Source organism: Ascidiella aspersa, chromosome 7 (genome assembly GCF_963924565.1).
Source record: "Ascidiella aspersa chromosome 7, kaAscAspe10.2, whole genome shotgun sequence".
Taxonomy (NCBI): Eukaryota; Metazoa; Chordata; class Ascidiacea; order Phlebobranchia; family Ascidiidae; genus Ascidiella; species Ascidiella aspersa.
In genome coordinates, this window is record NC_139453.1 from 11,542,817 (window position 1) to 11,563,761 (window position 20,945).

Sequence of the window (20,945 nt, forward strand, 5' to 3'; positions counted from 1 at the left end):
ATAAAAAAGTAATTCTAGAAAAATAAGAATTTTATGATTTTCTGTTCAGAAAATGCGTCGCTGGTCTAGAATCCTATACACGGCGTTTAAACAAACTATAAATCAATGTACAATATTTGGCTTGCGGTGTGGGTTAGCGTTTGGGTATGGGTGTGTTAAATTTGTCATTTAATAATAATACTTGATCAACCTAAACGCTATAAGCCACACCCTAGCCTAAATATTGTGCATTGTGGTATAGGAATTTTAGGATTCTAGACCATGCTTTATTCGGTGTACGATATGCATTCAATTCAAAGTCGAATTTGTTATTTAGATCAACAGTACGGTAATAACAAAACTCCACAGACCACAGATCTAGCCACTGAAAAAAACACTACTTGAACAATTTACATATCGCTTCTTAACTTAAAAGGGATTCTAGAGGCAATGATTCTACAATATTGCTAAAACAGGGTTGCACTTGAGTTTTTTTTTCTTTCAATAAGTGAAAGAGAAATGCGTGACGTAAGACTGACACGAAAGGCAGTTTTTCGATTTTTTACTAATATTTAAGTAATACAACGCTGGGATTGGAATAGTAAAAAAATGTCTTTTTATATAATCTCTACATTACAAATTTAAACTTTACTGGACAGATAGTTAAAATTTCGCCTCATTCGTCGATTTTTATCTAAATAACATTTTTGAAGGCAAATGTAGGGGGAAAACCCAGTGCGGGTCACGGTTTGGTTTGGACAGTTTATTCAATTAAGTAGCTTTACATTTAATGTTAACGCTACTTAGATGACTCCGGATAACATTGCGTGTTTAACTTGCTACCCAACCACAATAGACAACTGCTGTCTAACTTGAATTGTTTAACTAATTATTAATAGATCGACGGAGCAAGTTACATATAGGCTAGCTAGGTTAACCGTACAACCGATTTATGGCGGGACCGTCTCGAGTTTTAAGCCTTTGTCGCTGCCTATACGTAATCAACCAAATATATCTTTTTAGTGGGCCAACAAAACATTATGTAGTTATAGGTTTGCTGTGATTGTCTGTTTTGCTAACTTGATAAAGAATGTTTTACTTTATTATAAAAGAATACCGTTTTTGCACTTTGTATAAATATATATTTATTTTTTGGTTGAAATTATTTTTTAAAATTAGTTTTGAAGATGACCGAAAACGTTTAGTTAAATAAAAAAAATAGTATACACAATCATTAAACGCATAGGTAAATGCATGGGTAGAAGATAAAAATTATAAAAAAAACTAGCTTAGGAAGAGGCACTGTAATTGAAAACAAAAATTATGTGATGTATATAGCCAATTTATGTCTATATGTAGTCAGTTATGTAAAAAAAATAATGCGATTACGGTACTCTGTAGTTTATGGTACATTAGGAAGTGAACAAGTGGGAAATACACAATGTGTAAATTAACTATCACAAGCGGACAATATGCACTTTGTAAAACGATTTTGTTGAATCAGACAGTATTTTAAACATGTCTCTGTATTCCAGGCATAGCGTTACGCTGGTATTCAAGTAATGTCAAATCATTCAAGTTTTAACTAATGTTTTTCCACCAAGGCTGAAGCTTGTATTTCAGTTAGGTACAAACTTGGCCCTGTTGGCTGTCTACCCTAAATAAAAAAAAAATCATGCAGCAAGAATTTGTTTACCAACGGAAGGGCCAGCATTCAGCGAAACCATTATATAAAGAAGATGTATTGAAAAAAATTAAAGAAAAGAGCAGGACAGTCAGTGAACGAAAACTTTTCTTTAGTATCCTTTTTATTCGGTTGTCAAGCATCATACTGGTACAAAGCTATTTCGCTCCAGATGAGTATTGGCAATCCTTAGAGGTAGCCCATAATATTGCGTTCGGATATGGATACCTATCGTGGGAATGGAAAGTGGGAGTCCGGCCATACCTATACCCACTCGCAATTTCAGCGATATATAAAACTCTTCAGCTGGTTGGGCTGGACACACCAGTATTGCTTGTAATAATGCCAAGAGTTTGTCAAGCCTTCTTTAGTGCTGTCAGTGAGGTATTGTTTTATAGATTCACAAAGGAACATTTTGGAAGCAATGTGGCATTCTACACAACTTTCAGTTTGTGTACATCATGGTTTTGGTTTTATTGTGGGACAAGGACATTAATGAACACAATTGAGACATGTTTTGTGTGTATAGGTTTTTATTTTTTCTGTTGGAACCTGGATAAACCTAAAAAACAAATTAGTCGCGCTTTAATAGCATTTACAATCATAGCTTCATTGTCTGTCGTGCTTCGGCCAACAAGTCTTTCAATGTGGGTGCCGCTTTACATATGGTTTTTCTCAAACTATTTTGATAAAATTATGGCTGGTTTGATCAAGCTTATTCAAACTGCAGTAATCTCTGTTTTTATTCTAATTTTTTCTACTTTGGTTGACCGTCTTTTCTATGGAAGCTGGGTTAGCGTCCATTACAACTTTTTGCATTTTAACTTTATCAGTGGCCAGGCATCAATCTATGGCACACAGCCTTGGCATTGGTACCTTTCAGAAGGATTACCAGTTGCAGCTGCTACACACCTTCCACTGGTTTTAGCTGCAGGTTATGTACTTACAAAAAACAAACTTGAGGGCTGTCTCAGTTTAGATTTGGGCCATAGAGTTTTGAAGCTTTTACTCATTTCTATGATTTCAACAGTAATAATGTACTCATTAATAGAACACAAGGAACATAGGTTCATTTTGAATATTGTCCCTATTTTGTGTCTTTTCAGTGGAATAACATTAGCTTCATTAAAAGGAAAATGGAAAAAGCTATTCATTATTTGGTTGCTGGTTACAAATATACCAATGAGTCTTTATTTTGGCTTAATTCACCAGTCTGGTCCTCTCCCAGTTGTGCGATTCTTAAGTAACAAAATACTGCCTTCTGATATTTTCCCTTCGGACCAATTGCACTCAGAATATGTCTTCTTTCTTATGCCTTGTCATGCAACACCTTATTATAGCCACATTCATCATAATGTTTCGATGCAGGCTTTAACTTGCCATCCCAAACTTGACGTGTATGATCAAGCAGACTACTTTAATGAAGAAAGTGTGTTTTTTCAAGACCCGAGGAGTTGGATACATGAAAATATGTGGCAATTTTCAAAATCGAAAAAATCTTGTCCATATACTTTGCCGAAACACCTGGTCATGTATGACTTACTTTATTACGAATTAAAAAATATATTTTTAAAATGCTACAAAAAGTGTTTTGAAACCTTTCACACACACTTTCCAGAGGGAAATATGGGTAGAAGTATGGTTGTGTTGTGCAGATGATATGTTTGACATTGGGCATTTAAGCTTTGCGATACATCACAAGAAATGGGGAAAAAGTTTGATATTGGAAATTTATTGCTAAAAAGTCAGTTGTGCCCTTAATAAAATGACATACTTTAAAGTAGTGTGAAACTCTTATGGTTCTGTCTCGTTCCATGTTTTATTACTAAAAAAGTTCTCTTGCCAACTGTATCTGTTTAATTGATAAGTAAATACTGTTTTTCTTGCAGTCCTGTGTGACATTATCCAAACATACACTGCACTGTGCGGCACTTAAATCTATTTTCTTTTTAAACAAATTCTGTTTTTCTCTCAGTCCTATGTTTAACATTTCACTAAAGTACACATTGCGCTGTGTGCATGTGTTTGCTTTTTAGCGAAAATTCTGTTTTCTTGTAGTCCTATATGTCAAATTTATTAAAATGACTTTGCACTGTGTGGTATTTTGTGTATGTGTCCTGAATAATAAATTCCAAATACTTGGTAATTAGTTGTACTGAATACCTGCTCTACAAGCAATCAATTAATGGTGCAGTATATATTGCACAAACCTCATTTTATTAAGCTTCTGTCAGGTTTCATTAAAAAACAAATTGCATTTGTTTTAAGAAACGTTTTCGGTTATACAGTAATAATACAAGAAATAGGTCATTTATCACAAATGCCAATCCACATATGCCTTCATAAATCAACTTGATCGTATTTTCTTCCAACAACCAGAAACCCTAATTTCCACCTCAGAAACGTCTACAAACCCTACAAACAAGTTCATTATAGTTAGACATTTAAGTTTAAAATTTGTGTTAATATATAAATTGTATGCCTACTACTTAAAGTAAGGGTTTTCATGGTAAAAATTTCAACCTATTATTAACGGTGTATCTTTGGGCTGAACCTAACATTAGTTTATATTTTGTATGAGAAAAACATTTCGGGTTTTATTTTTACCTTCGTTGCAAGACAAGCACTAGTTCATGTAGTAGACTTAAGAAGTGATTCCATGTCAGGTATACATATTACTCTATCACTGACATTACCCAGTACAGAAAGGTGCCCCTTCATGTCAGGTGGACTATCTTCTGGTGGTAGATGCACAGATACGAGCTCCTTTCAAATTAAAAAAATGTATTGCTATCAGGGCAGTGATGTCATATCACAATACAAAAAATATCTGTAACTTGTTTGACAAGTTAGGGGTGAATGTTTGGTGTTTAATTATTCGTTATTTAGTTAAATTGGTCCTATAAAGACACGCTATTATGGTAATATGGACTGTTAACAAAATGGTTTCATATGGCAACAATGTTCTATCCGAAGTGTAGTTCAATAACACACCTCAGAAAAGCAAGGTGTCACTCCCATTTTGAGGTTTAATACAACGTTTCCAAGCATAAGTCTGCACTTTCCAGACTTAAGGATTTGCAATTTGCCAATCTTTCCCTCAGAGAGCGAGCTCAGGTCGCATCTGTCATTTTCATTCTGCAGAAATACAGTTTTTTGGGTAAAATCATAATGTTATGGCATTTCTGTATCCTAAAAAAGTAGTGTATTACGCCACTCTTTAACAAGTGCTAATGTTTTGTATTTTTGGTAATACACAAAAAGATAGTGTGAAACACATAGTTAGTCTTGCATTATAAAGATTGAAGTGTCAGAATTTTAAAGTTAAGAAGTGAACAACTCGGCTCTAGGCAAGTCCAACAGTATATAAGAACCAATGCCTTTCCTTAAAGTAATTTGGTAAGAGCATTAACTGTTTGCAATTTAAAAAAAGGATGCAGGCAATTTAACTGAGTCCACAATTACTTTTTATCAACTAAAAAAATTAAATAGTTTGCAAGTATTTACACATGCCTGCTCATTTTTTGGGTCCTTAGTATCCACCTTGGTTGGTTGAGATCCAGCTTCCTGCTTTACAGTGATCCTAGAGGTATCTTCCTTTGACTGCGTCACACCAGGTAAGGCATCAGGTAGTTGAAACAACAGCAGCTTCTGGCTGTCCATATCACTGACCACAGAGCGGTAAACATAAGCTTTACATATTGAAATACAATTACTTTGATTTGTGATTTGATATCTGGATATTAATTTAGAAGCTTTTAAATCAGAAAGGTTTTGCTTGTTGTGAGATCATGCATGTCAGCCAAACAGCAGAATTTGATTTACACCTGTATGTAATCCAGTAATAAAACTAGCTTTGGTTTTTAGCATGCAAATTCTTGTCAACCTGAATATGTGTGAACATCGCGAAGAGTCACAATGTTGCTTCATTGTTGGCATTGCTTGTAAACCTAAAACGTAAAGGTGACAAAAACCAAAAAAATTGTTTTTTTTTAAATACCTTATTTATATATTCTTATATTGCGAAACCTTGCTATGACATACATAAAAAAGACATACTCTTTTCTTTTTTTAAAAGTGGTGTTAATTCTTCTGGACAACTCATTGGTAATGTTGTTGGCTGCATTTCTTCATCATTGTTCAAGTCAGAAATCAGCTGGAACACAATCGTTAATGCAATAGTTACTGTATTTTAAATTTATATTCATCACAAAGTTATGTCAAAGTGTGAAATCACAAAACTACATCTGATCGTGACTCATCAAGGCTATACTGGGTTGTTGTTATTAGATTAGATGGTCTTAATATGCTACAAATTATGGTAAACATCACAGACTAAAGTACAACTATTGCATAATTTCGTTATGACAAGTTTGTGCAACTACAGAAATAAAGAAGCATATCACACATGTGGTAAAAGCCATTTGTACACAATATTTAGTATAAAAACGATGCCGAGAAAGGCAAGTTTCATCATTGGTGAAAAACAATTAGTTAAGTAAATTTGCAGACATGCCAATATTTCTTTTAGTTATTGGTAAACCATTGTATGATTAGTTATAATTTTAACTCAATATCAACCCTTATAGGTTTAATTTTTAATACAAAATTATATATTACACTACAAATATGTTATGTATAAGTGAAAAATATCTTTATATCATTTAAGTTGCCCAAACGTTTATTTTCCATGGTGCAATGAGACTCACAACACCTTTGGGCGCAAACTGTTTTTTGTAAAATAGGGTAAGGCATACTAGAAACACCATTGAGATATTATAATTGCAACTTTAGTGTCACTGTCACTTGTATCAATCATACAGTTTCCCAAGAAAAGCAAAGGTTAATTATTATCCTTAGGCGAGGTAAAGTTAATATGAACACCATAGGTTTGCAATTTTGCAAGAGCCATTTATTTATTTGTGCAGTCCTATAACATCCTTAATGCACTCACAGAGTTATTTCCCTCTTCCAATCTTTTCATTGCCTTGTCGGATTCTGCTTTTTCCAAAGCAGCATCAACGTTGCTAGCATAGAAAAAAAAGTCAAAAAAGTTTTAACACAAAAATAAAAATTCAGAAGAAAAAAAATATGTTTATTTTAGTCTGGGTGGTCAAAGTGTCTTATACATAAAAATTGTGTTGTTCAGTTTGCAGCACATCTTTTATCCAGTATAAAATTAATGGACAAATGAACACAAACACACCCTTCTTTTTTAATAGTGGGTCTTTGTATTTGAGCTGATGCTCCTGGTTCTGAAAAGCTTCCATGGGGGTCTCTGCCTTTTTTACCCATGTCAGAACTTGGACCAGATTCGAAAATAGAATGAGACTGGATAACCTGAAATACATTAGTATTGATAAGCTTGTGACATCTGGGTTATAAACTAGTGTCCAAACAAAAATGTCTTATATTTATACTTAACGAATTTTAACTTAGACTATGATAGTAACCTTTTTAAGGTATTGTTTATAGGGATGTCAGATAATATCTGATGATGCGCAGTGGTAGTATCGGTTATTGTACCAAATAACAAACTATAGTAATTTTAGCCAAGTATTGCTTTAACACAGTGATTTTATCTTGAAATATAGATAATTTTTAAATATTAGGTAAACAACAAGGATCACGATAAATTATTATCAGATATCCTTAGTTGTATGTGTGCAGTGTGCACACATCGCTAGAAGCTCAAAAAACTATCAGAAATTCTATAATGTTCAACAGTTTTCCAATTTTTTTTTTCTAACTGTATGCATTGCATTAAATAAATAAAAAGAAAGAAACCTAAAAATTTTGGTTTATGTATCTATATGCAATCATGTAAGTTTTTGATAAATGCTTGTTAAAAAATGGGCCACACAAAACCTAGAGACGTAACAACACAACTTGAATGAAAATTTTAAAATATAAATGTTGTTTGAATTGAGTTTATGTAGAATAGATCAGAGTATGTAAGAAATCACCAAACTTTGTTATTGCAAAAGTCCAACATATATCAACTTAACAAATCCAAATGACTGCACATTTCACTGCTTTACCTCTTTTTGCCTAAACCCTCTTCCTCTTCCCCTACCCCTTTGACGATTTTCTCGGGCATTTTTATCGCGTCCTGGCCTTCCTCTTGGTGTAGCAGAAGACTCTGGCTTTGTCCTATCATCAAAAAATCAGTTAATTATACTTATGAAAACGGTTTTTAATTAGTAGACGGATAAATTTATAAAAAAAGTAACTTACTCAACTTTCACTCTATCCTTGCGCACTGGAATTGTTGGAGCGAACGTTTTCTATTTAAAAGAATATTATTTAGTGTGATGACAACTTACTATATGAATTACCAAAACAAATAAAACAATATTTTGAAACTTGTATATATTATAATATTACAGAATATTTAGATCAGAGTCTGATTAACTTATGTAGTAATTGGCAGGCGGTTAATCTTATTGCTTTTAATCAGTGTTTCCCAAACTTTGTCAGTATCAGAGCCAAAATTATACAGTCGATTCAAAAAGGAGCCACAAAAAGATAAACTCCAAAGAAAATTCACCTATTATCGATTTTAATTTCGAAATCTTTTTTATTTTCATGCTTAGTTGTCCTGTTTTCTTGCTGAAGGATGTGAGCTCTCTTGGAAATATGTTAACTACACAACTAGTTTAATCGCATATGAAACAAAGTCATTTGCACCTAGTTCAATTCTAATGCGCATTAAGATGTTATAGAAGGTTGATGCTATGTTTGCTGGAGTGTTTTTCTAATTGCATCATTAGACTAATTAGCTGTTAAACAGTGAAACATGAAGAGGAAATTTTATTAAGATCCTAGGTAAATTAATTGTATAATGTTTTACAAGCCAAAGATGAATTAATTGTATAATTATTTTCAAGGCAAAGAGTTATTTCGGAATCCGAATCGAAGCACCTAACAGGATGGTTAAGAGCCGCATGAGGCCCTCGAAATTACAGTTAAGAGTAATTCCTTTAAGTCGCTTTATTAGTGGCTTACCACCCTACAATTTTATTTAATGTTGAAAGTGCATATTATACTTACCTTTTTAATACCACCAAGTGTTAGATCTCTTGGACCACGAAGCGATGGAAGTCTATTCGGTGTACCATCTAATGGATTTTTAGAAGCCGACCCAGTCCTTCCTGACCTAGGTAGGCTTCCATCTAAAAAATATAATGATTTACATTAAAAATGTGGTAGGATTCTAGACCAGAGCCCAGTTCTGTATATACGGGGTCTGTATATACACTGGAAACTCACGGAAATTCATTTACTAAAGTCTAAACGAAAGCAGTTTTAAAACCTAACCTGATTTCAGTTTATATAATTTAATGTTTACGCATTTTCTACTTGCTTCACACTTACCTGATTTCTTTGTTGAATCACTCATTTTGAGAACTTGCAGCAGTAGAGTTATACCGTTCACGTCGACTTTCTTGAAATACCCAAAAATCAACTAATCTCAAACAATCGTGCACTTAACATGCAAAAACAAAATTGTTGATGCGTAAAAGGGATTTCACCCAAACCATGACAAAAATCTACAATTAAGCAGGCCGTCTGTTAACGTTTTAGAGGAAATTCGTGCCGAACCCTTTGGAAAAGCTTCGATCAAACCCCAAGAGTTCCCTGATTAGAGTAGCTTAGATCGTCCGAGGTCACTGAAATTTTTACAATTGCAGTCACCAGTGTAGCCTTTTTGCTGTCGCGTTCCTCTTTTTAGATTTGAAAAGCCATAGCAACTTTTTTTTTTTTTCTTTTTTTTTTTTTTTTCAATAAAAGATTGGCTTAAACTTGTAAGTTGAACAAAACAACAAAATTTACTTATTTTATTCTGAGTGCGCACATGTTTGAAGGCATTTACAAATGTGTGCACATTGTAAAAAAAAAGTGTGCATATTTCTAAAAATGTTCGCATCCCCGTCTCCGAACCTAACTTGATCCGAAAAAGTCAAACGGTTCGACCAAAGAGTCCCTGTTTGAAACAGCGAGTCGAACCGGAACCGAACCGGAACTTTATGAACCGGTTTTGGGTCAATTTTATCCGAACCGTAACCAAACCCGAACCGGTTTTTATAAGATTTTAAGGAGCCGAACCGGAACTGAACCGAATAATTTGAAAGTACCTGAACCGGAACCGAACCCTAACCTGTAAATAAAAGCGGTTCGCTCCGTCATGACGTCCAACTTCTATTTTACAGAGTCAAGTTACGCCATATTCGAAATTTTATGAAAAAATATGAATATTGAATGAAAAAATCGTTGATTTTTTATTTTTTAGATATTTCAATAATGAGTTGCTGTTTTTTTAATACATCACGTAACTTGGATTAAATGACTTACAATTCAAACATTATTCTCTACATTTATCGACCCACATTTTAAGATTTAACGCAAATTATATTGTATCTGAACCGGAACTTTATGAACCGATTTTGAAATAGCGATGGTCGAACCGGAGCTGAACCGGAACTTTTAAATTCCTCCGAACCGAAACCGGAACTGAACCGGATTCCGAAAAAATTCTTGAACCCGAACCGAACCTAAACCGGAAAAGTCAAACGGTTCGACTCCCTGGTTTTAAATAAGCTGTTAGCGCTATTTTTGTGACACGCCGTACATAAACGATATTTCAACGTGCGAAATTACGTATGGATTAGGGTCTGGTTACAATTTTTTCAAAATTATCTTTCTTCCAACTTGTGTTAAACCAATAGTTATGAATTACCAGTCAAGTCATACTAATGCACATTGTCTTTTTAAATTAAATCGGTCAAAAATTCGCAATTTTTGCTTACTAATTCAAAGTGTTACCCCGTTAAAACAATTATTAAACCAACGCACAATATTTGAGTTAGGGTGGGGGGTTGGGTGAAGTGTTATTATATTCAATAATAATACTGTGAGCGTTCCGACCATTCATCATTCCGTAAATTAGTGTTACCCCATATAACATGTGCTGCGTTAGGTTATAGGTTAGCCAAGCTCATCAGCAGCAGTCACAGTGGAAAGTAATGCAAGTGTACCCTAGTCATCATTTCATAGCACTTTACGACAAGATCTTGGGTGAATGGGATCTATTGTGTGCTCACAAATTGATTAAAAAAATATCTTGGTTATGTATCTGCCACAGATTGCACATTTTTTTTCGACACACCTGATCTTTACCCCAAAAAATCTAATATGCACCTACATGTTGCACTTTGCGAGGTACACTGTTGGCCTTTGGTGTACCCATGCGCAATGACAATTTCATCTGCATCAGTGACCATGACTGCAATTTTGCATTCTGTACCGTTTGTTGTTAGCTTTCTTGTCTTTAAAATAATACATTTTTTCATTTCAGATGTGATGTTATACCGTACTACTAAATTTTTAGTCATGTATTGAACTTTGGGTGTTGGCTTATTGTTCCATAATATGTAATTTGATTGTTTACCATATTTCAATACTGGGTTGAATTGCAAATAACGCTATACTTTTTATTGCACTGGTCACAACCTCTACACACAAAATAACTGCGCGATACATTTTCAATTACATGCATTTATTGTAAAAACTTACTGCCGCATCTTATCTATAAGTCATTATCTTTGATTGGTTATCCAAATACACTAAGTTAGCATGAAGCTTTTTAGCAGAGCTTTCCAAAATCGTCAGTCTATCAGCCCTTTATTGACAGTTAGTACTATAAAGTAAGTTTAATAAATTCTCCTAACAATTTTTCATTCTTTATACATGGGAACCAAACAATGTATTGAGCCTTTGTTGGCATTGCCTAAAGAATTTGTGGTAAAATTCACAAAATAGTTGATTTTTATCAGCCACCTATTATAGAGATTAACTTTTCGTTTTTTTAGATTGTCTTCAGAAGTAATTATAACCAAAATTAAAAAAAAAAATTGTGTCATAATGTCTACTTTAGAAGACACTGAAATCCATGTGCGCTTAGAGGACCAGAAAAAAATAAACCTGTTTGCCCGCAAAACCACCTACCTTAATGACCTTAAGGTTCAAATAAAAGATGCCAAGAAAAAGCTTCAGAATGTAGAGGATGCCAGTGACGATTTAGAACTTCTAGATGACGATGAAGTAATTGGCTACAAAATCGGAGAGGTATTTATTGACCATCCAATTGAACATACACAGACACTTCTGGGTGAGCTTAAAAACGACCTGTGCCAACGCATCAAAGACCTAGAAGGGAATGTGACCCAAATCGAGACCCTTCTAAAAGACCTGAAAGTTCAGCTTTACGCCAAATTTGGTGATAACATAAACCTTGAAGATTAAAAAAACTTTGTGAAACATCTTGAGAATTTGTGTATGCATGTGACCGTCATGTGGGGCAGTTTGTGGAAGGTCTAAATTACAAATTAAACTATTTACTCAACACTTGGTTTGCAGCAGACATTTCATAAACATTCGTGATGCCTTCTAAATAATAGTTGTAGCAGTTTTTTGGCTTATCTTTGCTTAATGAAATAGTTTTCCGCCAAGTTGTATAAGAATAACAGTTCGCCTTAAGATAAAATAATTTTCTCACTTAACTACACATTTTTGGTGAACTGTGAATGTATGAGCAATTGCAATTATCTATATTTTGTCGACGAACAATTTTTATAAACAGGCATAGTTACAACTTACCTGGATGCCTAATACAATTATGTTTCTAATCGTTTGTGTTGTCTGACAAAGCTTGAATAAAAATGTATCATATATTTATATGCTTACAAAGTTGCAAGTAATAAATATTAGCAAGATTCTTATTTATATATATTTGTTTGTCGTAAGTTTAAATCTGTTTAAATTATTACAAACCATTTAGCAGTTCCTGGTTTGTAATGGTTATATATGAGTTATGTACACAGTTAAATACTGTTTTGTAAATTATATAATTATAATTTTGTTTATGTAGACACTGTAAGCTTCTAATTAGTTGATAAAATGAAGGTTATTATTGCAAGTCACCAAAAAACAGGAACTAAAACGCTTAACGCAGCATTGAAATTGCTCGGCTACAATGTATACGACTTTTTGGAGAATTATTTTCTACTGCAAAAGAACTGGGCCAAAATTGTGTATGGCAACGGTAATACCAACGACTTCAAGGAAATGTATAAGAATGTAGATGCTGTTTGTGATTTGCCCTGTCTACTGTATTGGGAGGAGATACACAAGGCTTTTCCTGATTCTAAGGTGCTGTTTTGCATTTAAGACATAGTGTTTAAGTGCTATATCACAATCAAGCGTAAACTAGCTAGTTGATATTGGTATGGTACTATGCTCATTTTCACTACTACATAAAATTAATATATTTTCAAAAAGATTGTTTGTAATTATTTATTTTTTATTAAACTTAACACGTGTAAACCTACTTGGGAGTAAATCTTATATAATATTGGTTAAACCAGGGCACTGGAACGAGTTTTTGGGTTAAAGTCAACATCAAATTTACACCAATGTTACTTTGTTGTAATTTTTATTTTCGATATATAATATTTGAATTAAGCGAAAACCTTAATTTCTCTTGGGGTTCACTATACTTAGCAAAATGAAAAGTTTACGAAGACCTTATTTGTAATACAACTTTCTTACTGCAACTCTGCGAGTTTACCCTATGGGCGATTACAAGCATCTTCCTTAATAAACCACGTACCCCGAAAAAAGATTCATAAAAAAAACCTAAAGCATTTTAGTTTAATATGAACTAAATTACACTAGTTTTTATGTTTTGTGTTCTGGTTTTCATAATGACGTCAAGTTTGAAACCAGGACTGCGGATGTCGGAGCCTGACTCGGTAAAGCTACTTTAGTTTTTAGGCCGGAGTCAGACATGAGTTGTCGTGGACTGACCCCGCTGCCCTGGTTGAAGTGTTTAGTAAACTCATGTAAGTGTTTTCATAAGGGCAATTGGAGCCAAAAGAGAATGAACAGTAGAACTACTTTTCTTCATGTCGTATATAGGCTACGTTTCCACATATCCAGGATAGGGTAACTTTGGTTTTCACTTACATGATCAGAGGCTAAACGTTCTTTAATTCGTTGCAGATAAATAATAAAATAGAACACGCGGCAAAATAACTAATTGTCTTGGTTAAATACATTACACCGTTAAAAAAATAGGATAGCCTACATGGTAGGATTCTAGACCAGCGCACAATTGATGTTGGTAAACAAGCAAAACGCAATTCGATTTTTAGTTTAAAAAGGACTCTTTTCCGGGATAATATTTTTTCCAGTGTACTAAGCCTATAATAAGAATATGAACGGAGCGTCACAAGTGGTAGAATCGATCCCCGTCCTATACTAGGGTGGTATTAGTGCCGATCCGATATCAAATTGATAATGGAATGTCGGCTATGATTTGCGATCCAACACTGGAATGTTTACCTTAAAATGTCTGTCAAGCTAAATTTGTCTAAAATCAGAAGGTTAGCAACAAGAAGTTATGAAATCTTAACGTTAAAGCAAATTTAGCCCTTATAACCTGTACAAATTATCTTTATATTTATATTAAGTTGTAATTAATTATCTCCGTTTATATGCGGCGTACAAGCTGCAGAAATATTCTGAAGGCGGTCGGTGGCGTTTTTTTCACGATGCGCCTAAAATCGAAAAACATATTATAGTCTACTCGGGAAACATAAATGCTGCTTTTGTGATAAAATTGGTATGCGCTTTCGTAGTTGCGCAGGAACACCACCAAACTTTAATTTATAAGCATACAAGTTCAGCATAAACTTTATTTGTTCTGGTATTTAATTGTAAAATCAACACGAATCATTCGTCTCCGCTTTTAAAACACATTTAACGTCGAACAACAAGTAGACGATATTAGCGTTTAACTTCGTAAAATTCACGAATCTTATTTGTGCTTGCTGCTGGCGTATTAGGCATTTTTACTGATTCACCACTTGGTTTTATATCGAAATCAGTAGGAAGCATGTTACGTAAAAGAAAGGTAAATACGTAATTGATCCTTATAATATTTCATTATATAACACCTAACAAAGGCGTTGCTATAAGTCGTTTTTCTCGACTTTGTCTTATACGCGGAAATATAATTTCTGTCCAAATACGGTTTCAACAAAGGCCCTGACCTCACGTAAACAATACAATGGATACTGGCTAACACATATATGATACTAAAAACATCGATGTGTTTACTGAATGGCGCTTTTAACCACGTTGTAAACACTAAACGGATATGCGTAAGAACTCACCGACCTTCTCGCTAGGCGGAAATTTGTATCAGAAAAGTTATTTTGCAAATTCTTGCTAGGTTATCTGCAATGTTTTTTTTTTAGAAATTTTCCATGACGACATTTTATCAGCGAAAAAAAAAACGAATTCTTTGTGAAAATAACAAAACGCTACAAGTTCACATTACTTTGTTTCCAAATATATTTCACTTTGCACAAAAACCTACATAACATTTTGCAAAAATAACATTGTATTATTGCTTTAGAATCATAAGTGATTCCTGTCCAACTGAGGCTTACAACTCACTAAATTGTTTTTTTTTGCGTCACTTTTTGAGGCAAAAAATTTAAAGACCGATTTTTTGTAGTCAATGGCCCTCACAATCTGATTACGAACACCATCCTAATTTATGTATGCAAATTAAATAATATGCCATGGGAGTATTTGTATGGTTATAAATGCGTTGTCCAGACGCGGATCCATTGAATTTTTTTTTAGACGTGACGTCACAAAGTTAGACCCTAATGTAACGTCATAAGGAAGAGACCTTAAGAACATCAAACAGCGTTATTTATAGTTTGTTAAAATTAAAAAAAAAACTTTGATCTATAAATGCAAAAACAAAACGTGTAATCAGGAATTAAAATGTATATTGCCAACTTTTTTAATTTAGATAATTTTGTGCCTACGGGATGAAGACTCTTGGTACAAAAGCCTGGTTGGCCAACTGCAATCCAACAATCAAAACTGGTCAGTTCGACTGGTATTTCTACTTTCGCCCACTGTGTGGCGTGCTGCTGGAATAATCACTGTTATTTGTAAGTTTTTCTCGATATTTAGCACGCCTTGGTGTGTTTCTGCGTTAATTTTTTTAAAATGTGTTTTCTGGCATACTGTCGACATAGCATTTTAAAATTACAATTGGACAAATAAAAGTTGTCACTTGCTTTAAGGAATTTTGGCATCTTCATTAAAATATCAATTGTTTTTAGGTCAGATGGCATACGGAATGACAGGCAGTATGTTTAATCCAAAAATTACTGAAATGAATGCAAAATTAGGTTACAGACGACACAACGCACACGTTTTGCAGGTAAAGTGCTGTGCTGTTATCTAAATTTACTTAAAGATTTTGAAAGCAAGAACTGCAAAACACCTTAAACACATTTTTGACGTTTTTTGCAGTTTGCTTCTGAGTAAAGCTAATAATTTGCCTAAAAAGTTTAAGTATCAAACCACACCTTTGTTGTTGCAAGTTTCGCTCCCATCCACAACCTTGTTACCCTTTTTCGATTACCCATATTGTATTGGAACGCTTTTATATATCACAATAATTATATCATCTCTTTAGTAACAAAACCTTTGTATAACCAGCATTGGATTCGTTCATCGTGTTTCGTGTCGTAATATTTAACCGGGATGGTTTTCCGTGCAAAAGCTAGGCTACTTTGCCTATCATTGAGATAAATGCCAAATTCCCAAAACAAAGAGCCTTCCAAAAATTTAAAGTCGTGCCTGCATAGCATACGAAACTAAATTCTTTTTTTTACCGCATTCCTTCAGAACGCCCCCAAAGACAAACTGCTCGTCTACAATGTGAAAGATGGCTGGGCACCGTTGTGCCAGTTTCTGGGCAGGGAAATCCCCGAAGTTCCGTTCCCGCACAAGAACAAGGGTGGCGACATTTTCGACGAGTTGCTAGAGTCCAATGCGGTGCTGGCTAAACTTAAGCGTGAAGCGTACTGCGTTGGGTCTATGTTGATCGCAGTGGTGGGTGTTGCTGTACTTGGAGTACTGAAATGGTACAACATTTGTTAAGTTCGGCGTCGGTCAATCCACTAGATCGCATTTTGTCTTCTGCTGTCAACCAGACACCTTTAAATCTGCGCCTGAAAACCTACGTGCGCTGCATTATAATTACGAGCTTATATTCAGTATGTTGATCTTTCAATATTTGTAACTAAAAATTGTGATTTGTTTGATAAACAATATTCGTTGTTCATTGAACACTTTTTTACTTCCCATACCCCCTTTATTTAGTTTGGAGTGCTTCAGCTTGTATAGGATATTTGATCGTTGTAACTTTAATTCTTCAAATGCCAAATTTATCCTCAGTTTAAGACTTTTATATTTTGGAAAATGTTGATTTCGTTCAATTTAAATCTTTACTGCAGTGTATTTCTTTAAATGTCTCTTAACCCTTTATATTCTGTACCATCTTATTCTGTTAAGACAATGATTTTTAGTAAGAATAGCCAGATCGTTGATTGCCGTTATTTCTTTGAATGATTCGCTTTACTTAAGAAATCGAAACATCGGTTTCTTTAATTTTCTTCATGTGCCCAATTTAACTTTATATGCTTCTCCTAAACTTTTGAACAAAGCATAGTAATTTTTTTTAAAACAACCTAGTTGTTTCCTAACTCGAAATCTATAAATTATCCCAGTTTTGTATTCTATCTTGATTCTGCTACTGATATAGTAATATATTTTTTATTATATTAAAAGCGTTGGCCGGGCTTAACCCACTGTGCTTTTTCTAGTGTCAAATTTAATTTTCAAAAATCTACACTTTAAGTTTTGCCTCTGAGATTAATATTCACGTCTTTGTTTCGTTAACTGCCCCTTAATTTTTTTTTATTCTGCACTTTTAATTACATCGCTATAGTTTGCAATATTTTGACTTTTTGAGATTTTCTAATGTACGGTATTGTTATTTATGGTTAGTTATTTACTATGTTTTTCATCGTAGTCTACTTTACCACGTTGTGACATGTAAAAAAATATGCTGCATTACATTTCCGTTTTTTCATCTATTCTTTGGTTGACAGATGTTAACATTTAATGCTATACCGTACAATATAAATAAAAAAAACTGCCGAAACACTTAACGTATATATTATGACCAGGGTCCGATCAAGGGGGACACGTGTTCAATCCCCCACAAATGTTTTTTGTTCATTTTATTTTTACTATAGATAAATGCATTTTTTTTCAACATATGTTTTTAGTATTTCTAAACCTCTTTTGTAAAATGCTTTTAACCCAAGGCGTCGTCCGTCTCATCGCACTCAAAAAAAAATCTTGGATCCACGCCTGGTTATGTTTTTTTTTTCCATATTTTACTACCTATATCTCTCAAGGATTTAACTTTTGTAAACTCAAGATGGTAAGTTTAGACAGGCGCGGATCTAGGATTTCAGTTTGGGGAGGGCCATGAAATTTTTTCAGATATGACGTCACAATTTTTCAGATATGACGTCACAATTTTTTTTTTCTTATGACATCACAAAAGTATACCATAATATTTCATTAAAAACGAACGATTTAGATCTGTTTTTCCAACAGACAGTCCATGGACTCCCAAGGGGTCCATGAAACAGTTACAGCGACTCCGAGAGTTTGCTAAAAATTACAATTTTTTTTAAATATAGGGCAACAGTTTTTGAACATTAGGTTAAAGACTTGGTTGGCCTGCAATATAGCCAAGCATTTTTAGCCTAATTACACCAACGCCTGTATATTATAGATAGGCGTTGATTATATTTTACCGGTATTCATAAAGTAAGCAAAGTTTGCAAAATTATTGGTGGGAGTCAATGCAAATTATTTAGGGGTTCTTCAGCTTGATTATGTTGTTTAAGTGGTATATGATTTAAAAAATTTGGCAGCCACTGATTTAGGTAATGCAATCGCTGCTGCAGATTATCCCTTTTGGTTAAAAAACATCACATCTGGTAACCCTTTATAGTGATTTTATTTGGGTCATTAGGTCTACTCCTGAGGTAAAGTAGATACATTATCTTAACGTAACGCATGGAGTTTTTTTATGGAACAAAATTTACTTTAACTAGTTTACATTCAAGGTTAGGCTATGACCTAGTGAAAAATGGACATTGCCTATAGTTACACAAAAACATTATTATAGCGGTGCGGCATTCAGGACCATTTCGGCTTCCTTTCACTACCGGTCTACTCTCGGAAACAAGTTCTGCATACTTTTTTCAGTTTTATTGAGCGAGCGATTCGCGAGCGGGTTGAATACCACCAATCTGTAGCCTAGTGACGTAGCCTATTTAAATCTAATCGCATTAGATAGCACTATCTTTTTCTCATATTTGTATTCACACACGAACCTTGGCGAGGCGACTAAAGAAATTAAATTATGACAAAGGGGGGAATATAAAATCAGAGACATTGGCCTCATTTATTGATGTTTTATGAAAGGTCATTTACTGATCTCCATGTAGGTTTCATAATTATGCACAGCGATACACGCTGTACTGCCACCATCTTTAGTCAAAAAATTTACATATTATTACAAGCTCCCCGCATAAGTAAATTGTTTTAACCAACACATCCAAATTCAGTATTACTAGAATATCATTCACACTATTTAAATAAAATTTAAGCTATTTACTACTCAGCATTGGTTTTGCAACCTGGGACTTTTCCTATAAAAAAACAAAATGGAAGCAATAAACTACTGGATTTAACCTGCAAATGAGATACGATATGTAACCAAGTTTTCGGTTTAAAATCCTTGGAAATGTTGCGAAACAATTTCTAATTTAAATAATACTTTATAGGTTCAGACTTATTGTTAGACATTATTTTAACCTTTTAATTCCCAGCAATGCTTAAAATTAATTGCTACATAACCTACCGAAAACGATATTTGTCCAAATGGCAATCAATACCCTTGACCTTGTCCTTAAGCTGATGTCTGAAGTTTATATATTACAGAAAATGTTGTTTTATTGCACTGTGGAAGAAGCACAAAACCAAAATAAACAGCAGTGCAGCGTTTTAGGTTCATAAAAAAATAATTTTATTGATCATTTGACCAGTGGTCGTCCCCAACTTATTATGGCTTCTATATTAGTAACCACTAATGCACTAACCGTAGGCTCATTAAAGTCTGTGCCTCGGCAGTTTAGAAAGTATGTCCTAAAAGTAAAGTTTTGTTGTTAAATATTGTAATTTTGTGTCCCCCAAAGATTACTCCGAGATAGAGGTGAAAACAATATATTTTTTCAACAGACCAAACCTTTCCGAAATACTATATATTTTTAAATAACTCAGCGGAGCACCAATTGAAAGTTAATGATAAATTAAAATAAGCTTTCATTTTTTTAGTCAATATCAGTTCTGTTTGGATGAGCATGACATTAATATTTGGGCTGTCAAGCTCACACAGTTGCAATTGTATTATTAATAAATAAAGAAAATCATGATGTAACAGTTAAACTGAATATATAGTGGATTTCATAACCAAGCTACTCCCGTGCACCATGTCAAACCAGTAGTTTTTTCGATCTGTGTTCTGTGGAACATTTGGCATAATAATCAATTTATTGCACAATACCTGTTAACAACATTTTTTTGGTATAAAGCTTAAGTATACACCATAAAAATTAAAACTTTTACCCAAAAGATTTTGACATTTATCGTTACATACTATCATCAGAAAGAATAAAAACTATGCTGAAAAATAGTGATTTCAAAAGATTATAAACCTAATGCTTGGTGATAATAATACTGATTTGCTATCTAACTTTGCTTTAAATTGTACTGACAAATGGTAAATTAAAAAAAAAAACTTTCAATTACAATATTTTTAAATTTATATTATTTTTAAAATTTACTTTATTAATTATCACCTGCACCAAGTCACCCGAAACCAGGAAACATACCCAATTTGTTAACCGTAGTTTCGCTTGAATTCTTAATTTGTTTTTATTTTTAAAGCTAACAAAATGTTTATTAGGTTAATGAAATGCATTTACTTCCGCGGCCGTATACGCCTTCAGCCAGTTCCAAATCTTGCTAATACCAAAACAATTTACCGTCACAATTTGTATTGTGGCAAGCCACTTATGATGCTTAGAACTTTTAATTCGTTTGCATCACAAAGCATGTCATCTGTTGAGCATTCCACTTTGCCAAAATCACCGAACAGGCCATTTAACAATGTGAGCAAAGAGTTTTTGGCACGCTGGATCCAGTTGTTTCAAGACAAAGAAGAACTACAAACTGTAAAAAATGCAAAACGTATACTTTT

General features: G+C 33.8%; 4 protein-coding genes across 5 annotated transcripts; 3 read left to right on the top strand and 1 right to left on the bottom strand.

Moving 5' to 3' along the window:
- The first annotated feature begins 1,517 nt into the window (after positions 1-1,517).
- Positions 1,518-3,785, top strand: LOC146137795 (GPI alpha-1,2-mannosyltransferase 3-like). The gene is made up of 2 exons (XM_083393742.1): positions 1,518-2,597; positions 2,643-3,785. The coding sequence occupies exons 1-2, from the start codon at positions 1,655-1,657 to the stop codon at positions 3,320-3,322; spliced, it is 1,623 nt and encodes a 540-aa protein (XP_083249868.1). The 5' UTR covers positions 1,518-1,654; the 3' UTR covers positions 3,323-3,785.
- Positions 3,786-3,867: 82 nt separating this feature from the next.
- LOC146137796 (DNA-directed RNA polymerase III subunit RPC4-like) lies at positions 3,868-9,254 on the bottom strand. Of its 2 annotated transcripts, none has more exons than XM_083393812.1 (12): positions 9,041-9,254; positions 8,717-8,838; positions 7,901-7,950; positions 7,705-7,816; positions 6,870-7,003; positions 6,618-6,690; positions 5,723-5,819; positions 5,550-5,613; positions 5,207-5,330; positions 4,658-4,801; positions 4,271-4,429; positions 3,868-4,078 (listed from the first exon to the last, which is right to left on the bottom strand). In XM_083393812.1, the coding sequence occupies exons 1-11, from the start codon at positions 9,063-9,065 to the stop codon at positions 4,295-4,297; spliced, it is 1,080 nt and encodes a 359-aa protein (XP_083249938.1). In that variant the 5' UTR covers positions 9,066-9,254; the 3' UTR covers positions 3,868-4,078; positions 4,271-4,294. The 2 variants fall into 2 exon arrangements, with proteins under 2 accessions (XP_083249938.1, XP_083249937.1); XM_083393811.1 differs by having other exon boundaries at positions 5,177-5,330.
- A 2,285-nt stretch (positions 9,255-11,539) lies between these two features.
- LOC146137797 (prefoldin subunit 4-like) lies at positions 11,540-12,594 on the top strand. Its single transcript, XM_083393345.1, has one exon. The coding sequence runs from the start codon at positions 11,588-11,590 to the stop codon at positions 11,966-11,968; it is 381 nt and encodes a 126-aa protein (XP_083249471.1). The 5' UTR covers positions 11,540-11,587; the 3' UTR covers positions 11,969-12,594.
- An 18-nt stretch (positions 12,595-12,612) lies between these two features.
- LOC146137798 (uncharacterized) lies at positions 12,613-17,741 on the top strand. Its single transcript, XM_083393344.1, has 4 exons — positions 12,613-12,874; positions 15,555-15,699; positions 15,874-15,974; positions 16,445-17,741. The coding sequence occupies exons 1-4, from the start codon at positions 12,623-12,625 to the stop codon at positions 16,697-16,699; spliced, it is 753 nt and encodes a 250-aa protein (XP_083249470.1). The 5' UTR covers positions 12,613-12,622; the 3' UTR covers positions 16,700-17,741.
- The last annotated feature ends 3,204 nt before the right edge of the window (positions 17,742-20,945 follow it).

What these genes read in the sequence shown, in the direction of transcription:
- LOC146137796 (XM_083393811.1), bottom strand. Translation starts at nt 9,065, where the DNA reads ATGAGTGATTCAACAAAGAAATCAG. An exon ending in AAGGATAGAGTGAAAGTTGA is followed by an intron (nt 7,817 to 7,900) that starts GTAAGTTACTTT and finishes TTTTGATGATAG; the next exon opens with GACAAAGCCAGAGTCTTCTG. An exon ending in CCCACTATTAAAAAAGAAGG is followed by an intron (nt 6,691 to 6,869) that starts GTGTGTTTGTGT and finishes TTTCTATGCTAG; the next exon opens with CAACGTTGATGCTGCTTTGG.
- LOC146137795 (XM_083393742.1), top strand. Translation starts at nt 1,655, where the DNA reads ATGCAGCAAGAATTTGTTTACCAACGGAAGGGCCAGCATTCAGCGAAA. An exon ending in TCCACTGGTTTTAGCTGCAG is followed by an intron (nt 2,598 to 2,642) that starts GTTATGTACTTA and finishes GTCTCAGTTTAG; the next exon opens with ATTTGGGCCATAGAGTTTTG.
- LOC146137797 (XM_083393345.1), top strand. Translation starts at nt 11,588, where the DNA reads ATGTCTACTTTAGAAGACACTGAAATCCATGTGCGCTTAGAGGACCAG.
- LOC146137798 (XM_083393344.1), top strand. Translation starts at nt 12,623, where the DNA reads ATGAAGGTTATTATTGCAAGTCACCAAAAAACAGGAACTAAAACGCTT. An exon ending in AGGCTTTTCCTGATTCTAAG is followed by an intron (nt 12,875 to 15,554) that starts GTGCTGTTTTGC and finishes TTTTTAATTTAG; the next exon opens with ATAATTTTGTGCCTACGGGA. An exon ending in ACAACGCACACGTTTTGCAG is followed by an intron (nt 15,975 to 16,444) that starts GTAAAGTGCTGT and finishes GCATTCCTTCAG; the next exon opens with AACGCCCCCAAAGACAAACT.